Consider the following 19,269-nt stretch of genomic DNA (forward strand, 5'->3'; position numbering starts at 1 on the left):
GCTGTCTTCGTACACTACCAGTAGTTTCTTCTATGAATCATACACCTTCACCAGAATACTTCATTAAACTGCCCGTCTAGAGGGAACAGAAAGCTGGTTAGGTAGTCAGTCCAGGGGTTGCCTCAGTCCTGGTACGCACCTCCCCTGCAGAAAACCAGAAATACTTGACTGCTGTGCAGGTTATGCCTGCACCCGAGTCAGAAGCAGAGGGCGAAGGAGGACAGAGAGCCTGACTCTGCCAGTCACTGTTCTCTCGGCTCTGCTAATGTGTGCCCACGTATTCAGTAGCCAACAAAAAAGAAAGTTATTGCAAAAGGGATTTATCTAAAATACCTTCAAGGGCATTCATGAAAACATGAATTTCACGCAGTATGAAAACAGGCCTATAACGTTCCTAAGATATCCATTAGGGTAAATTCTTTCCTGGCTACATCTATTAGATATAAGCTTCATTATTATGAAACAGCTAATTATTGTCCATTGCCAGCTACCAATATTTCCATCTGGTAAACAAGTTGAATCATTCTGAAGTTAAATAAATGTTAGTAATGATAGAGAACACACATCATCTCCATTTATTGAAAAGAAAATGTTGTCTGTGAGGTGTAAGCATCCATACTCTAGCTGTTTTTCTCTGAATTCACCTTCAATAAAATTCGAGTTTTCCATCTAAATAGTTAAATACAGGCCATAGGGAATAACCCCTTCCACAAATAACATTAAAACATGAAGTCAAAGATGGTTACTTATAGGAAGCACATGCAGCAAATCACTATTTAATCTTTCTTGACAGTCTTTATCTTTCTAACAGACATAACTAATTGGAGATCTCTTGCTTAAAGACTCATAAAAATGTTAAAAAGTTACATAAGTTTACTCACAGCTTCCAAATTTCAGTGGGCAGGCGTGCGCATCCATCGGGAAGTCCTCCAAGTGCATCGGACACTCAGCCCTCACCGTCAGCCTTACCGTTTAAGGAAAGCGTGAGACACAAAGAAGAGCCACTAGATTAGGTACTTCCTGATACACACAACCGGGATGTCGTTAACTAGCAAATGTCTGAACAAAGTAGGGGAGACAGGCATGAACTATATAGCACGACACTGAGCTGTTAGTAATCAATTATCTAAAAAGAATTATTTACAACGATGACTGGATTCCTTCCATTTTTGTTTGTTTTGAGAAAGTAGGTGACACTTGGTTCTGTGTAACGGGCAAGCATTGCTAATGTTTTTCAGAATACGTATCATCAACTAATCCAGCTAGCTACAGCAGATCCTTTGAGGGTGAAGCTGGGTGTAAGCGAATATGTACTTGCAAACATACTAATTCATCCTTGTTTGAGTAGAAGATGTGGATAGCCAGGGAAAGAAGGGAATCCCCCTTTCCTAAGTGTAGCCCTCCGTACCTCCTCCCCTGAGACAGGACCTGTGTCCTCAGGCTCTGTGTGACTGAGAGTGATGGAAGTGTCCTTGAAAGAGTGTGTGTGGTCTCACTATATCCCAAACATTTGGTTTTATTGCAGGTCCACCGCCCAGTTGAAGCCAGGACATCGCTGTGCTTCCCTTTAGTTCTTAGGTCCTGGGAATGTGAATTCTATTCATGTTTTAAAAAGGGTATTTAAGAAAGGAATTTGCTAAAATATATTCGATCTCCTTAGGTCGAATTACGAGGGAATTTACGCCCCAGTTCCTCACGTGATAATTGGAAAATATATTCACCAATATTACTGGGTAGCTCAAGAAATACAATAAGATAGATTTGTAACCAGTAAAATCATGAAATTATTACCATACCAATGAAAGCAAATACAAAGTGTGTAAATTAATGATTAAACTTGCATTCTTAAGTCAAACTGTGAAGGAAAGTGTTAATGCATCAGCAAAAGTGGTCCGACATTTGGGAGATGAGTGATATAGGTTAGTTTTTGGTGAAGAATATTGCGTACATTAGAAACCATTACTGGGCAAACTTTTCAGGATATGCAAACCCTGATCCAGAACATTGGCAGCTGCGAGGGATGAAGACGGGGTTTAGGATATTTTACAAGGCAGAATATTTCAGATTTCAAATATCAATAGATACAGCTTGGACGAGCTGGAGAGGTCTTAACACACCTGTCTCCTGATCCTGCATTTTCCTCCTCTTATTTGGACTTTTCATCTTTTAAGTCCTATTATGCTTTTGCTAGTTGAGTCCAACAGCAAATGTGGTTCTTGAAGGAGGTTTTTCTGTCTTTTTCATTTAAATATTTATGTATAAAACCAGGAATTCTGGCAGCTTTCTCCAAAACAAACTATCTCTCTATTCCCATGCTAAACAGAATCCACCAAGTCTAGGATTTTTGCCTTCATTACTTTTCATGCCAGAGGAATAATTGGGTGGTCTGAATTACCAAGTGCTGGCCAAATCTATAAAAAACAACATTTTAACAAGTCAAGTGGGTATGAAATAACTGATCCCTTAAGAATGAGTCCTGAACAATTCTTAATTTCTCATAAATTATAAATATTTTAACTACCTATTATATATAAAATATTCAAAATTTTATTTGAATGTTTCCTTCATTCAGCCATATGTGAATGATAGGTGCTAAGCTTTCCGATACTCTCTAATTGTGGGAAATGTTTATAAATCATAAATATAGAATCTTCAATTTAAGTAACATTTTAAAATATCTATATTCTCAACATATATCTTAAAATATCTATATGTCACTATGAATTCATATACTTCCACAGGAAGCTATCGCATTTAAGAATTTTGAAATTTCCCTTGTGTTTTACCCTTCCTTTTAATTAGAAACATTTTCGGATATACGCGGTGGGGTAGCTTTTAGAAATTTAATCTAGACGTTACTGGAAGGTTCGTTGTAGGGAAAGGGACTTCCTCATACCTTATTAGAGCAGGTAGGAGAAATACACTGAGTTTCTGGACGTACATTGTAAGCGCCTTTTATTACATTTTGTCTAATCACGTTATCGAACACTTAACACTCATGTAATATTTAGCTAGCTTGTTTTTCACAGCGGAGTAATTGTTAGTTGAGTAATCGGGAAAAAAGAAAACCCAGCTGCCCCACCGTGTCCCATCAGCCTGATGGTCACGGGCCCATGGAAGGGGCAGGAGGGCAGGAAGACTCGCACTGGGGAGCGGCCGTCCTCACCTCATGGTGTACAGCAAGGTGCCGTCCTCCGTGATCCGCAGCAGCTTGTTGGGCATGGTCATGTTGTGCGCCACCGACTTCTTCCCGTTGTGGAAAAAGGTGTCTGGGGTCCAGATCTTACTCGCCATCAGGTTGTTCAGTCGGAGCACTGTCATGGGTCCTTTAAATTTTAACCTCTCATCTTTCCAGCTTTGACGGAAAAACACATCGATTGTATATTCCTAGGTAATTTTAGAAAATGGCAGAGTTCACTGTGATAGATTTTGCAATGCAAATAGCTTACACAGGCAGTGCACAGTCTTGGCAACTTTAGAAGCAAAATATGAGCTGGGTGATGTTTCCTGACGTACACTTGTGGGAGCCTGTGTATGTCGATGTCAGGTGAATCACTAGTTTTGGCATCATCATTTTTTGGAAATATCGCAAATGCCTGAAATATTTCTTGGTCTGAAAAATTCTGTGGATTAGCTCTTTCGATAAGTGAAAGGAAAATAACACTATACTCCCACCTACCTTCACTATACCAGCACTTGAACAGATAGAATATTTGCAGAGGTTATGACACATGGGGAAATGTTTAATGGGACAATTCCCATGATAAAGATAAAGCCTAGAGTTTTGGAGGCCCTTCATGGTCTCTGGAAACCTCACACCCAGTCCCAAATCATCCATGCTTCCAATGCAGGTAGGACACTCCCATCTCCTCCTCAGCTGAATTAAACATTTAAAAAAAAATCACAGATAATGTCTGTAGAATTTCAACTCTACACAATGAAGATGAATTTGAAAACAAGGGGTCCGTTTCCTTGGTAGTTTAGATCTTTTCCAAAAAAAGAATGTAGGACACGCAAGTGTGTGTGAGTGTGTGTTTGTGTGTATATGTGTGTATAGGACACACGAGAAATGTGTGAAGCTCATCATCATTCACAGCCAGGGACTCTCTATTTGAATAAACACAGAATGCTTTACGGCAATACTCAGAGACAAACATCTGCTAATCTGAAAACAAGCAATGTGACTTACCAGCTCCTAAGACTGAAAGGCTAATATCCATCTTTCTCGCAGGATTTGCTACACTGACACTAAAGTTGGAGCTCAGTGGCTTGAAGTAAGATTACTGCATTCTCCATCAATCTTAGCATGCTTGAAACTAGAAGGAAGACTAACTGGAAAACAGCATGCTACATTTTCTTAATCCCCTAAACCCTGATGCATCAGAAAGCTATTAAAAGAAAGTAGTATACATACCAACTTTTGGACATGCCAAAAAAATGTCTGTGTTTATACATTCTATGCATGAATTTAACTGTGTTTTTCTCAGACTTCTACAAAACTGGGTAAAGACTGAATGAAGGTTCATCCTCTGGCTCACTTTTGGTGTTGCTGGGCCCTTACTGCCCAAGTAACTAACAATCACCATTGGATAGTTTATAATGTACCAAGCATAGTGTGAAATCCCGATTGAAACAAAAATGGGTAACATGATGCTAATCTACCTTTGTAGGCAAGAGACGTTATGTTGTTTGTTGGTTAGATTTTTCTGTGCCTGAAGTGTCAGATGAGAGACGCTGGGATAGATGAGACAGGAATTTACTCACTAAGAAACATTTGTTTACGCGTCTGTTAAATTCAGCGGAGAGAAATTGTTTAATTTGGATGCTGTAAGAAAAGCTCTCGGTGGAGTGGGATGGGCATAGCATGGTATTTTCCATGAGGAGAGAAATGGGGAGGGAGCCGTGGGCTACCACCGGGAAGTGACCCAGAGCAGCAGAGTCTGCCAGGGGACTTGGGTGGATGGGTTTCCTCGGCTGCCTGTGTATGTTCTCTTCTCTGCGCAACAGGCAAGCTTATGAGATGAGGATATAATAATGATATTTCCATTACTTAGGAATCAGCCACATGAGCTCGATCCTCTCCAACCAGATTTTAGCCTGGTCAGCAGTGGAGGGAATGGGTATTTATAAATCACAGTTCCAGGGGTGTCTAAGCTGACCAAGTTCCCGTGAATCTAAACATTGTATCCCACTGTTTGCCTGCTCCATGGGGATTTTTGAAAATAACTGTTAATGTAGAATAAATTTCAAATACAGTTATTATCAGATCTTTGACGAGACATACGCCAACATCATTGATTTCAAAAATATGTCAAACTGTGAAAAAAATGCTGACATTTACAAGAACAATCACATTTACTGCCAGTTTTACTTATCTGTGCTAATTAATAGCAGACAGTGACATCCCCAAGTTCACTTAAGATACTCTCTTTTCAGATATTATACTAGTCATCCGAACACCTGGGGACACATACCCATGGGGAGCGATACTAACTGGGTAAGTTTTCGTCTCCACTTCACCCTCTCTCAGAGGTGGAAATGAAAACTGAGACAAAAGGAGTTGATGAGGATCGGCCCCTGCCTGCTCAAGTGTGTAAATATTCCATCTCCCGTGTCCTGGCCACGGCCCCTGCGATACAGCCACGGCGCCAGTAGTTGGCTCCCAGCAGCTCCTTGTAGAGCACGACACTGTCCCCATGGTAACAGTGCATTGGACCAAGGTGGGCTGGAGCCCCTTGTTCAGGAAACTGGGATGAGGGGAGGAGAGGGCAGAGCTGTAACCTAATGGTTACGGATGTAAACTCTAAACCCACTGACTAGAGCTGAGCTGGCTGTGCCAGCTGAACGGCCCTGGGTCGTTTTCTCACCTTCTCTAAACTTGGGTTCCCTAATCCATAAACAAATAGGGGGCTGTGGTGAGGGTTCTGTTCAAGGTTCTGAGATCTAGGCCCTGCCACTCAAGTGACAAGTCTCCGCAAGTGACCCTGTTCTGTAGACTGTGTCCCTTGAGAAGCTGAGGCTAAGTGTGAAGACTGGAACGAACTGTGTTTTGTTCCTGGGTAAATATTGTGCTGAGTGTCTGCACTGACACCATGTATCGCCATATGCGTGTGCTCTCACCGACTGCATTGGAAGTTCTGGGGGAACCAGGGCTCTGGGAGTGTGCTGCCGGGATATTTCTGTCAGCACCTCGTGTCCTGGGAACGTGCTGTTTGATGGCTCATTAGTGGTTTTTAAAACAAAGTTGAGGGGTTGTCCTAATTTTGTTTTCTATTCCAGTGGAAGTCAGATGCTTAGGGAGCTGTGGCGTCTCCAGGGACAGACGGCCTGAGTTCAAGTTGCTGCCTAGCTGGGTCACTTTCCTCTTCTAGAAAATGTGGATAATAAGAATACTTAGCTAAAAATATATCGCATGAGGGTTAGACGAAATAGAGTCTGTAAAACCCTTAGCATGGGCCATACCATATTGTAAACAATCAATGATGCTGAATGTTGTACCACTTTAAAAACGATAAAGCCTTTCCTGTCTTAAAAAACAGCTTTGTCATTCTGTCTTCTAATTTCGATAGCTTCTAAATCATACTGCTCTATCTTATGCATAATTCTACTATAATGTAGTCTACATGATTAATCTTCTCATAGTGGTCAGACATGTGTCTGCTAGCCACTTAGCAAATCAGTTGCAAACCTATGGTAATTTTGATTATAGAACAGTTCAAATGTTGTCTGGTCCAGGAGTTTTAAGCAACAGAGAGTATCAGTGGCATAGACACCCTGCCTGTCCTTCCTGTCTGATATTCGACCAAAGACCAGGTATGAAGAGTAATTCATGACAATCAGAGAGTTAGCAATATATCAGAAATCCTAGCATGTACCTCTAGTCTAAGACAAAAGAAAAAGATTGCTTCCTTAAATCACAGTTAATCTGGAGCCAGTGACTCAAAGGCAGGCCAGATATTTTTCAAAAGAAAAGTTTTTCATTGCCTAGGACTTCATTCACCACTGTTCCTTTATAACTCCTGTCGGGTTCTTTTCCTTTGTGAGCCACCATGCTCAGTGCAGGACAGAGTAGCCATTTATTAATTATTATTATTATTAACAATGTAGTTGTCAGTGTGTGATGTGTGTAATGCTTCCTTGATGGGAAGAGAGCTTCACCAGTGTAAAACATCCAAATGTTCCCCATTCCCTGATACCTTTGTATTTGGGGAGAGGAGAAGGGGGAGGGACTTAATTTGACAGGTGAATTGGGAAGGAGAAATCCACCTCGCCTCTCTCAGCCTCTTCTACTTGTCTTTTCCATCTTGGATGCTGGCTGTTCATAACACTCACAAATTTTCTGTTTCTTCATGCTGGACGCTTTGCATGGCCACCTGTGCCCTAGCAGAGGGAGGCCAGCACTGCCCGTTGACTGGGTGGGTTGATCTGGCTGAGCCTGATGTTCACTCTCTGAAAACCCACTTGTCTGCATATACGGGCCACCTCCTACACTGAAGGCAACAACACCACAGTATCATCATTATCAGTAATAAAGGTGGTACTGTTGTGTTCCATATCCTTTACTCTGTTGTCTTATTTCCCAAAAGGTTCAGAACTCAGGTTGGAGAAAGGTTGTCGCTTAGTGAGTCCCTAAGACCTTAGTTTTTAAAGATGATATAGGCTCTTAAACCTATCGCCAACTCATTAGTCATTCAGCACTTACTGTTTACCAGCGGGCACTGATACTGTGAGGGAGGGGAAACAAGTGTGTCTTTAACGCTTTTTGGCATCACTTTAGGAAAATAAGACATTTATATGAAAAATAACATGATAAAACAGTGCTTTCTGTGAGGCCAAAAGTTAAATTGTATTTTACAGTCAATAATTGTGATTACAATGCCAGAAGGGGAAAAGTTAATTCGATATTGGGTTAATTAAAAAAACAAAACATTTTTATCAGGCATTTGGGTCTTGATTTGGGCGTTTGTGGAAATACAGGACTTAGATGGGCAGAGAATAGAGGAAGCTACCGTGAAGGGCACATAAAAAGTTCACAGAGGCAACAGTAATAACTATGATTTACTGAGCACTGCCAGTAGACACTTTAGTTACCTATCTCGTTTAAAATTCCTAATAGTCCTGTGAGAGCAGCTAATCAGGATAATATACCCAGCACAGGCTTATGTGATCTGCCCAAGTCCAGCTGCTGACGGCGTGGGAACTGTGTTCAGCCCGCCTGAAGCCTAGAGCCGGCCCTGCTGACCCCCGAGTGTGCTGTCCCACACCAGGTGGTCGAAGTCAATAGTCGGTATTTGGAACAAGTGGGGGCACATGGTGAGGTCATTCAGGAACTGTCTGGCATGAGGCAGAGGAGCTGAAACCTGACTTGGAAGCTGACTGGGGTCTATGAAGGGTTCTTAATTAGAAAAGGGGAGGGAGAGAAGAGTGTTGTGGGAGGCGGAGTCCCCACTGGGAGGTCAATGGTCGGTCCTCAGAGAGCGCTCAGTAGAGCCGCAGACACTGTATCACACGTGTTCCATAAAGTGGCTTCCCAGCTGACCACCGTGACCGAATGGGCTGTCAGAGGAGTAAATCCACAGTCGTGGCTAACTTTTAGTGCATTTCTGCTTCTTCCAGAGTAATAATGGCTGACATCTGTTGAGTACCTTACATGCCCAGAATTTTTAAGTGTTTTTCATGTATTAATTCACTTCATACTTGTGATCATCCCAAGGGGTGTTATTATTACTTTCATCTTATACGTGAAAAAACTGAGATAGAAAGATATTAAGTATCCTACCCAAGGAAACACCCTGACAAATGGAGGAGCTGGGATCGTAAACCCAGACATTCTCGTTCAGAAATCTGTATTGATACCACCACTTTGCTGTCTCTCAGGTGCTCTGCTGACCCTAATTTGCACAATCAATATGTTTAATAACCTGCTTAAGACTTAAAGTATCTAATGATCATGAACCAGTATTTCCCAACATTTGAATTATTGAGTATTTGTTGTATAGAATGTCAACAAATACTGCATGAAGAAAAAGGGTTTTGGACAAATGCACCCAAATGCAAATGCACCCAAAAGTAATGAAAGGAACTACTCAAGAATATTAAAACCATAAACAGTGTTTGTATCTAAATAGCGGATTTATGAGTGATTCTAGGTTCCTTCTTCATTTGGTTCTGTATATTTGAAATATGAGAATGTTCTATTCTTCAAAACAATACCACGCCTACTGTAATAAAATTTGGGCTTGTATTTGCTTTCAATTCTTCCTGAGGGATTGAGAGGAAGTTCAAGAGGAGGAGACATAGCTGCATAGCAATACATTTAATAACCTGCTTTAAGATCTAAAGTATCTAATTATCCTGAGCCGGTATTCCCAGTGTTTGACTCATAGAATATTAGTTCTATAGAATGTCAGCAAATATTGCATGAAGAAAAAGGGTTTTGGACAAATGCAACTGGAAGACACTAGGTGATGTGGAAAACAGGTTCCCTTATGTCAGCACTTGTCAGAGGGTTTGCCACGTACTGTCAATTTCACACTTTGGGAAATGCTGGTCTAAGTTGATATTTTCCGTAGCTTTTATTCTGAATCACCTGAGCTACTATGAAATCAGAGGACTCTTATGTTAAGATGGTGTCAACAAAATGGCATTTCAAAAGTAATATTCAATTAATATATCTCCGACATGTTAATAACGACATGTCTCCTTTGTGATTTGTGGCTTATGTAGGAGCTTGGCTGTGGTGACTGTGGAAGCACAGAGCCTGCAGGGCTCTGCTGAGCCCCAGTTCCCATCGGTTGGAACAGAAGTCCGCGTGAATCATTCAGGTCGGGGACAGAAAGAACAGGTATGTATACATTTTATTCACACCTTTAGTAGTAATTTACTGAGTGCCTTTCGCAATGAAGATGAGTATCTCCCACCAGTATATTTTAACTATTTCTCTGTCTGATTCTGGCCAAGTATTCCTTCATATTTTATACTCTTTTTCCACTTTTTAGCCAAAAACAATTCAGAAATTACACTAGTTATGGCTATTCTGTAATAGTGCTGGCTATCCAGAAACCTAGCATCCTTGAATCAACATGGCAAATGGTAGATAAGTCACACAATTTGGTGCACAGAACATAAGCCAAGGGGAACCAATCATGTCAGGGATGGAAGAGAGAACACTGCAGTGATTGGTAACCATGAACACTGTTGACCTGGGAAGTAACCCGGTGTTTTTCCCTACATAAATGTTATGTATTGTGAATACATTGTAAATATCATGTATTGCATGTCCTGTACACAGAGGGGCACAAAAGCTGTTCCCGAAGCATTTAGTTTCTATTTTTCTTTCAAAAGTAAATTTAGAAAATACTCCAAAAAAGCCAAAAATGCAGTGTCACTTACCATGTCGTGGTCTGAAACGGGCCCGAAACTGGTGACGAAGATGTCGGTCTTCACTTCAGTTACACGCTCTGGTGAAGCAGGAAATTGGGACAGTGACTGTCTGTCAACAGCCCTTACTAGGTCGCAGTGCCACATACTTACACCCAAATGGGGAATTTATTGGCTTTGATTAGCTAGTTCTAAAATTGGCCCTCTGTGCAGTCCTGATAATTTACTGCTTACGCATGAAATTTCACAGCTAATATTTTTTAGTGGAGAACAGAGTCTAAATATGCTACTTTGAGAAGCAGAAACTTTACAAAGAAGTCAGCTACCATTTAATGAATTCTTCAAGAGTGGACACACTCTCCTGCCTTCCACCAAAGCCATTTCGCACTGTAATAAAAACGCGTTAGCACACAGGCGTGGTTTAAGCTTCAGTATTCTCACGTAGCTCGCCATATCTTCCAGGTGTTTAGGCTGCTCTTGGGAGGTATATACTGTATGGCAGCGAGCTTTATTAACTATCGTGCATTCAAGGGTATGGTTTATAAATATTGCTCTCCGTCACTAAATCACAACTGAATTACCCAAATTACTCCCTGAAAAACTCTGACAACCCATATCAGTATCTTCAGTTTTGAGGATAAAAGGAACCCATTATGGCAGAGAAAAGTTCATTTAATCAATTCCATTTCAAGTTCAATGTGATTTTATTTTATTGGTCTCTGAGGCATATATATCAACCAATAAAACATATTTATTATAGTTTGCTGACATCTCAATGCAGAAATTTTCAAGGAATGATATTCACTCACCAAAAAAATAGAAAAAATGTTTTTTTCATAAAAGGAAACAATTTGTTGAGTGGCGAGAATGAAATAAGATGACTTTGTAATTTTCAACTTTAGCTCCAAGAAATAACAGCCCAGTATATTTCATTCGTCGGAACACGGTCTCTCTGTCATAGGGCATTAGACTGGTAATCTAGTATATGCGATAATGAAGTCATTTGAATATCAGTTTTGTCCCTCAGCAACCCCCTTGTAAACAGTTCATACTCTCAGAATGAATTTCTCCCAAGGAGGTCACGTTATACAGTAAATATCATGCGTACCTCAAAGTGAACAATAATTTGGAGGTGGAGATAGGCCCTTCAATAACCAGGACAACATTTTTTTGGTTTGTTTTTGCACAAACAATTTTATCGGCTCTAAAATGCTTAAAGAGCCCTTCAAAACAAGAATTATCTGGGGTTTACCCTTTAAAAACTTCAAAATGGAGAACAGAGTCGGAGACAGAAAATAAAGTTGCGTGTTTAGAACGCACTCCCTCAGTTTCAACATTCCACAGCAGCCGAGGAGCTTTAGACGCACAAGGAGCTGCCAGCAGCAGGTTTCGCTGTGTTAACCGTTTGCCTCCTGTGGATGGGGCTCCATGCGTACCCCTTCCAGCAGTCATTTGTCCCAGAGGCTGATTTTTACTTCTTGCAGATTATAAGCTGTAAGACTTAGGGTGAACATCTTGAAAATCTGAGTGACATCTATGGAATTAGATTACATCCACTCATAATTTTTGTGTTGGTGGCAGGGATCTGCCCTTAAATGCATGCTCATTTGGGAAGCTGATGAATCCCTGTCTGCACTGGAAGAGTTCGGCAGTGTGGGCAGCTCTCCCGGGCCCCTTCATCACTGCTACCTATTTCTTGAGTACAGGGAGGGCAGAATTTCTGCACTTTAAGGTATTTCCCCAAGGGAGCTGACTTTACAAAAATTGACTTACCAGATGTCTTAGGAGCAAGCAGTCTGTTTTATCTAGCATGATAAAGTGCTCTGGAGAAGAGAGGGATCCACGTGCCAAATATAAGCACTGTTTCCCTCTGTTGTTTTTCAGATTCTAGTAGATTACTATGCTACATAAGCAACAAATAATAAAGGCCAAAAAGCCTGTTTGTAAAGATTACTGTGCCATTCCAATAAAATTTAACCATAAAACATGGTTAAATTTACATACACTTTTGTGCAGACATAATTGTTACCCTGCCATATACAGATTAGGTGTAAAGGGAAAGCACATCACATCAATGGCTATAACCACATTTTCAAAGTTTGTTTCTTTATTGTTTTGTCTATCCTTGCCCCTGAGTGCATTTAACATAGCAGTTCATCATCTTCCAGTGATTCATCTTATTTTCTACTCTCCGCCTCCCTATGAAATTTCCCAAAACTCATCATTGTAATATTCCAAGGCACATACATACCTAACCAAGAGCCCTCCCCTCAGGAGTCTCTCAAATAACCTTCTCACCAGGCACTGTAATCACACCCATATCCTTAAGAGACTGTGATTTTTGCTGTTTCTCCTCCTCCAACTCCCAACATACTCACAAACCCTAAAGCTTAAGGTCGCAATATTGCCAGGTTCCCAAACCGAGGGCTGCCTATGTGGATCGTAGTGACTGTTGAGCTACAGAATGAAAGAGGCAACTGATTGCATCAGAAGCAAAGAAGCCCACACAGTGCAGGGAGACCTGGGACACCATCTAGAACCAGGGATACGAGAACGAGAGAGGATAACAACGGCTTTCTGCGCTCTCCTCTACTGTGTGTCCCTTGCCACACACGCAGGGTTCTTTGGTTTATCAGCTGTTACTGAGTGTCCAGTGGAACCGAAGGTTCCCAGTCCTGGAAAACTCTGCTTATTATGTAAACCCCTGGAAGATCAGCCATGCATGTTATCAGGCATATGTCCCTCAGAAATAGTATTTAAAATAAATGTAGTCAACTTTTTTACCCAAATGTCTTCCCAAATTGCCTTGGTAATGCTCCTCTAAAAAGTTACAAGAGCTTTAGGGGAAGCATGAGGTCAGTATAATACATTATATTGTTTTTCTTTTAATTCAAATAAAATATATCTTCATAGTCTAAATTTGGAAATTTCAGAAAATATATGAAAAAATTCACATTCCATGGAATACCACTATCCACATAAATCCACTGTTCATGTCTTGATGTATTCCACATCTTTTTCCTGTTCAAATATATCCTCAATGATTATCCTTGAACCATATTCTCACTCGGTTGAGTCCTGTGTCAGTGGCCAAAACTATGCCCTTTACTGTAGCTCACCAGGAGTTCCCTGAGAGGCAGGTGAATCGGAATTTTAAAGTAGCCAGAGGATGGTTGTAAATGAACTTCAGCCACATTATAAACAGTGGTTAACTTGCTTTTTGGCAAAGGAATGGTGGCCTGAGATCAAGACCCCTTCAGGTGCAAGATCAGGCTCTCTGACCGAGATCTGAGAGAATGGCTGGAGAACACTCTTTTTCCCAGTTCTTGGAAAATCTAGTCATCTCTTCCTGTCTCCTTCAGATAGAAATCCCCATGGGGTGGGAGGAGGGAGTGCCTTTGTGTAAATTATTTAAGGACTACTAGAACACTAGAACCTCAGTCATCTGTGCTAAAGCTAGGCTTTGCTGACAGCGCTAGACTCTAAAGTGTTGTTAGAAATACCTAGAAAGTCCTCAGATGCCTTCTATGGATCACACGAGGAAAAGACAAGATATTTTTACGCTTTAGAATACCCCATTTAAGAGCATGCAACATGAGTCAGGAACTTCTAATGAAGTTGAGCTGGAATGATTATACACCTAGCTGACGTTACACTGGAATGAACTCCTTAGGTAACAAGGAAATAGTCCGAGGATGAAAATCACTTAAAATAATGTGGTTGGAAGATGTGTTGAAAGAACAGATTAATCAGCAAGTGTTTTTCCATCAAATACTATCTTCACAATAATCTTTCCCTGTTCAACATAAGAAGAAAATCAACAGATTCTTTAACTATATAAACACATATAAGCTTTCCAGAGATACACATGGGGCAAAGTTATGTAGAATGGGACCATGGTCATGTGGATGTTGGAACAGTGGCTGAGTCATGTCTTCCAGTAGGTCATCAGTGTAAATGGAGTGTTCGATGATAAAGAAAAAAATTAAAGTTCATCTCTGAACAAACACAGCCTTCAAAGACATGTTTTATCTGTCCATACATAAATAGACACATACATGCATACACATGTCTACATACTATCTCTGTACTCTGTAACTGCTAGATTGCAGTACATCTCTTCTTATTGGGGCTTTCTTACAGTGTTGATAACCTGCTGATAAGTGTTGAAATAACAGATGTTTCTTGGTGATAATTCAGAAAGATGATTAGTGCTTGAGGCAGCAATGGGAAGAGCAGTGGAGTATCATAAGCAGTAAGCACATTGGATTAAGAGTCAAAAAGCTCAGAATTTGACTATGATTTTCCTGGAGAACAAGCTGCATGGTGTTAGGTCAAATCCTTTAATCTCTGTGAGCCAGTTTTCTCCCTTTTCAGAGAAGAAATAATCCTCGCACAGTTGACTATACTGCATCGGAGTGAGAGTCAAATAAGACCGTGAAGCCAGAAACACTCACTTTGAGATGCGTTGGTTGGGTACAGGCAGCTGTTCTAGGTAATCGTAATGCGTCAGTGAATAAAAGCGCAAATGCTCTTGTTCTTCTCTAGCACATTATACTTTTGGGGAAAATGTATTTTGGATTAAAGACATAGATCAGGTAAATAGATAGACGTTAGATATATTATTATGTACAGACACATGCAAATTATACTAATAAATTTCAGATTGTTGGGAATTCTCTGGAAGAATGTCTTTTGAAGAGATGACTTTCTTACCGATCCCTGAAAGATGGGGAACTTCAGGGATCAGCAGATCCAGGGAAGAATGTTTTAAGAAGAACAAAATGAGATTCACGGTAAGTGTGTTGTGCTTAAGAAACAAAGTTTAATGTGCCTGAAGTCCGGTGTCGCCTGAGGATCAAGGTACAAGATGAGGCAAGTGGGGCCACAGCTGAAAACCTTTGTGCATTTCGCGAAGCCACTGACCTTTCTAATGCAAAAAGAAGGCTTTGGGTAATGAAGTGAAATTGTGTCACTTGCAGTTTAAGAAGATGGCTTGTAAGAGTGTTTAAAAATGGGGGGGGGATGGAGAGAGAATAAGCAGTGAAGAATTACAGGTGGTATTTCATTAGAAATGTCCATCGAACAGCTTATTTTCTATGTTGTTGGCCATTATTTTCTCTGGAAATGCCGTCTACTGAAGAGCGCGGAGTAATACTCGCCATGCCTAGTTCTGTGGACTTGTAACTTAGGAAGGAGCTTTACTGCCTCATTTAAGCTGTTTAGTCTATGATTTCACAGAGGCGTTCACTGGTTGGAGACTAAATGGACTAGCATTAGTCATCATAATAAAGTATACCTTCAGATTTCATTTTGAAATGCTTCTGTTTGGAAATTGAAAATATCCTGGGCTTCCCACATAAATATCAGTCTATGCCCCTGGCCTGGGACAGTGTTTCAGCTCCCTGCCCGTCTTTTTCTAAGAACATTTTGGCTCCATCCTCTCTTTCCATCCCTTCCTCCTTTAGAATAGTTGGCAACTTCCCCGAGTTGGTGTGAGTTCTACGTGATTTTGTTCATGTTTAGCTACTAAAGATGCAGAGTGGGTAGAGACTCACACTTCAAGGTGTCTAAATACTTCCCCATCCTTCCTTGGTTTTGCATTTTGAGAACTTGGATGATACATGTAACGGCCAGGGGAAGAAGAACGGCCAGGGGAATATCTCAATTCCACTGAGAAATTTCCTCCTTCCCTCCGTCCCTTACGGGCAGTTTCTCCTGAGAGAAGCCTAGCCTTTAGAGAAGAGCATGACTGCTGTGTTGGAGGCATGAGTTTCTTTCCTCTATGTAAGTCTTTTTTTAAAAATATTTTATTTATTTATCTTTAGAGGGGAAGGGAAGGAGAGAAGGAGAGAAATATCAATGTATGGTTGCCTCTCATGGGTCCCCTGCTGGGGACTGGCCTGCAACCCAGGCATGTGCCCTGACTGGGAATCGAATCGCGATCCTTTGGTTCCCAGGCCCGTGCTCAATCCACTGAGCTACACCAGCCAGGGCATCCTCTATGTAAGTCTTGATCAATATGTATAACCTGCCATCGCTTTGAAGTGGGGAGCTTCCTGTTCCCATTTTGGTTACATGAGAACAAAAATGTCATGTAGCAGTCTTGGAGGCAGATGGCATCCACTAAGGACTTTGTCCTCTCGTACGTTTTCCAAAGTGGCAGCATTCGTGACAGTAATGAGAGTCTCACCTCAAAAACATTCCAATGTTATTTTTCAAATAAAGAATTCAGATTTTACCTGAAAAAGGGATCATGTACAGAAAATATTTAAAAAAAATACTCAACATTGTTTCTAGAAAGAAGATGGGAAATGGAAGCTATATGAAAGGTCAAAAGTAATTGCACACAAAAAAAATCAGCGGCAGCCATTGACTAATCAATCATTTGGCCTTTCTAAGGGGAGCACGGTCTCAGTGGCTACATTTTATCCAGGAAATTCTTGGCACTGGACTGATAGATGATTTATATACAGCAGGGAAAGGTGAGAGGAGAAAGTGTCTACACGTGCTAGAACGTTCCTTTGGGTATTTGGTTGGATCCATTCGATACGCGGACTTCACGTGCTGACTGGCGCTGTCAGCGGTGAAGGTTGAGAGGTGCTCTGTTCATTTACACGGTTTCTCCTGGGTTTTTGGTAACTGCTTTTTCACTGAAATCAACTGAATCATAGAATGTCTAGATACACTATTTCGGTGGAAATAGATTGCACTATGCCCTAGTCTGAGCGTCTGCTACACACCTTGCATTAAAAGCTCCAGGTAAAACTACAACAAATTGAAAAAGAAGGCTTCCAGAGTAGGATTTCAAAAGATAACACTAAAAACCTTTATCCGGGAAGGTGAATACAGCAACAACAGCAAATGTCGGATAAACCTCACTTTTTAAAATTTGATTTTTATATTGTCAGTATTTTAGAATATTTTTATTTTATCAAAAACTATGGTAAAAGTGTCTTGTCCTCTAAAGTTTTGAAATTCTGCTTTTTAATACAAATACAAAGTAGGTGTTTTAACTTAGTTGGACATAAATAGAGTGTCAATCTCAGCATCACACAGGTTATAAAAAAATAACAAAAGATCACATGAATTCTGATTTTCTGAGATAGAACCAAACTGAACGTAAAAAAAAAGTATTAAGCTACACCATTTTCTCTATCCCTTAGTAATCCAAACTTTAGAGAGTTCTAGGCCATTTCACCAGGATTAATCCACTTTTCCCCAGAGTGCTCAGTGCTCCACCTTCACACGTTCTGACACAGAGACACATAAGCCAGGATCCCAGGCTCATTCCCCAGGGGGCCAACCCCACCGACCGGCCGCACGCATCTTCTACCAGCCCAGTCACTTAGCTGGAGACATTTAAATCTTAAAGCCGAGATCTCTTGTAATAATTGGGCTCAAAGGTCTTACACGGGCATAAAAGAATCCAAAATTAGGAAAATTATAAATATAAGAAGAAAGTCTGCTTCGAGGCAGAAATTATTCGTTATATAACATGTTAGTGCTAAAATACCTTGAGAGAAAACTCCAGCTACACTCAGGTTTCAAATAATTAATTGAACTGATACCTCCAATTAAGTGAAATCTAAAACAAAACAAAACAAAACAAAAAAAACCCAAACATCTAACACTTACACAAAAAAGAAAAACATATTTTCCTAAATACCTGTTAAGCAGGGGTAAATACAGTCCATTCTTCTATGTTGTGCTACTTAATTTTGAATAATGTCTGTATTCCTACCTACGTGTTTACTTATATCTACTTCATTCATTCATCCAGGCTTATCACACAATGGTGAACATTCTTTTCTTTTCTTTGCCTTCTTGTTCTGTATGGTTTAATAAAAAACTTTGAGAGGTATCCATCATCCTAAAACATTATTTATTGAAATTCCACTGAAGGGCAGAATTTAGAAATTATAACAATATTTTTAGGAAAACCATTAGCAAGGAGGGAGAGGGTGAAAATTTTGTAATTCCTTTAAAATGCGACTCAACCAAGATCTCACTTCTTCGGCACTGTCCCGGTTGAAGTCCACTGTAAAATGGTTTTTGCCCTAATCTGTTTTCTAGGGAGTGAAATAAAATTGTTTATAGAAGAAAACGTCTTTTGTGAACTAAATGTGAGAACGAATGTGTGGATAGGAGGAAGGTAATCCCTTAGCTGGCTGGCTTCTCCTAGACACTAAACTGTGTGTCATTAACCTGGCTCCCTCTGGAATTTTGTCATATGATCAATAAAGTGTAGCCTGGTATATATAGAGGGGGGAAAAAGAGGTGGTAAATAGGTCAGTGGGAAAGCATTACTTTCACTAGAAACCCAAAATCTTCCTTCAGAATTAAATTTTGGATCAAGGTTTGTGGGTTGGTTTTTGCCCGCCTCCCAGAGTGCAAGGGAGGCCTCTGTGGCAGTGGCTGAACTACAACCCCGTAGGCCCAGCTCAAGGGGAGCACCATTTAATGCTCCAGAAGTTGGAGAAAATTCAGGTGTCTTTAGTTTATTATAATCACAGCCAGTAGGGAGACACTTGGGAAAATGCATCTCACATACGCGTTTACTTTGGCCCCGTTTTATAACGAAAAAAGGAATTCTGATTTGTGAACGAGTACCTCGTTAACACAGATCCTTCTCCTTGACCATTTCCGCTTGTTCCTGTCTTTCACCTTCTCTGCCCCTCTCCGCTCTCTCTATTCTCTCTCCTTTCTTCTCTAACGTTTCCTTTCTTGTTTTGCCCTTCTTTCTGGCTTTTACCTTCACCCATTCCCCAGCCATTGTATTCCTCTATTACCGACCATGCTTTAGTGCCTTTCAAAACCATTCTTCAGCCCCAGTTGCAAGAAAGAAGCTGACCTTCATATCTTCCCCTTGAAGGAAGAGATTTTAAA

The 19,269-nt window shown here is 40.6% G+C and overlaps 1 protein-coding gene across 2 annotated transcripts in view; it reads right to left on the reverse strand.

Annotated features, from left to right (window-relative positions):
- The window catches only part of GABRA1 (gamma-aminobutyric acid type A receptor subunit alpha1), a 51,529-nt gene that overhangs the window by 22,816 nt on the left and 9,444 nt on the right, over window positions 1-19,269 (reverse strand). For both annotated transcript variants that reach the window (XM_037141744.2, XM_037141743.2), the window contains exons 4-6: window positions 10,393-10,460; window positions 3,167-3,387; window positions 882-964 (exon numbers count right to left, since the gene is read on the reverse strand). In XM_037141744.2, coding sequence (XP_036997639.1) covers window positions 882-964; window positions 3,167-3,387; window positions 10,393-10,460 — 372 coding nt within the window. The remainder of the gene's footprint in view (window positions 1-881; window positions 965-3,166; window positions 3,388-10,392; window positions 10,461-19,269) is intronic.

The sequence above is a fragment of the Artibeus jamaicensis genome, unplaced genomic scaffold (genome assembly GCF_021234435.1).
Source record: "Artibeus jamaicensis isolate MK-2021 breed Jamaican fruit bat unplaced genomic scaffold, CSHL_Jam_final contig_432, whole genome shotgun sequence".
Classification (NCBI taxonomy): Eukaryota; Metazoa; Chordata; class Mammalia; order Chiroptera; family Phyllostomidae; genus Artibeus; species Artibeus jamaicensis.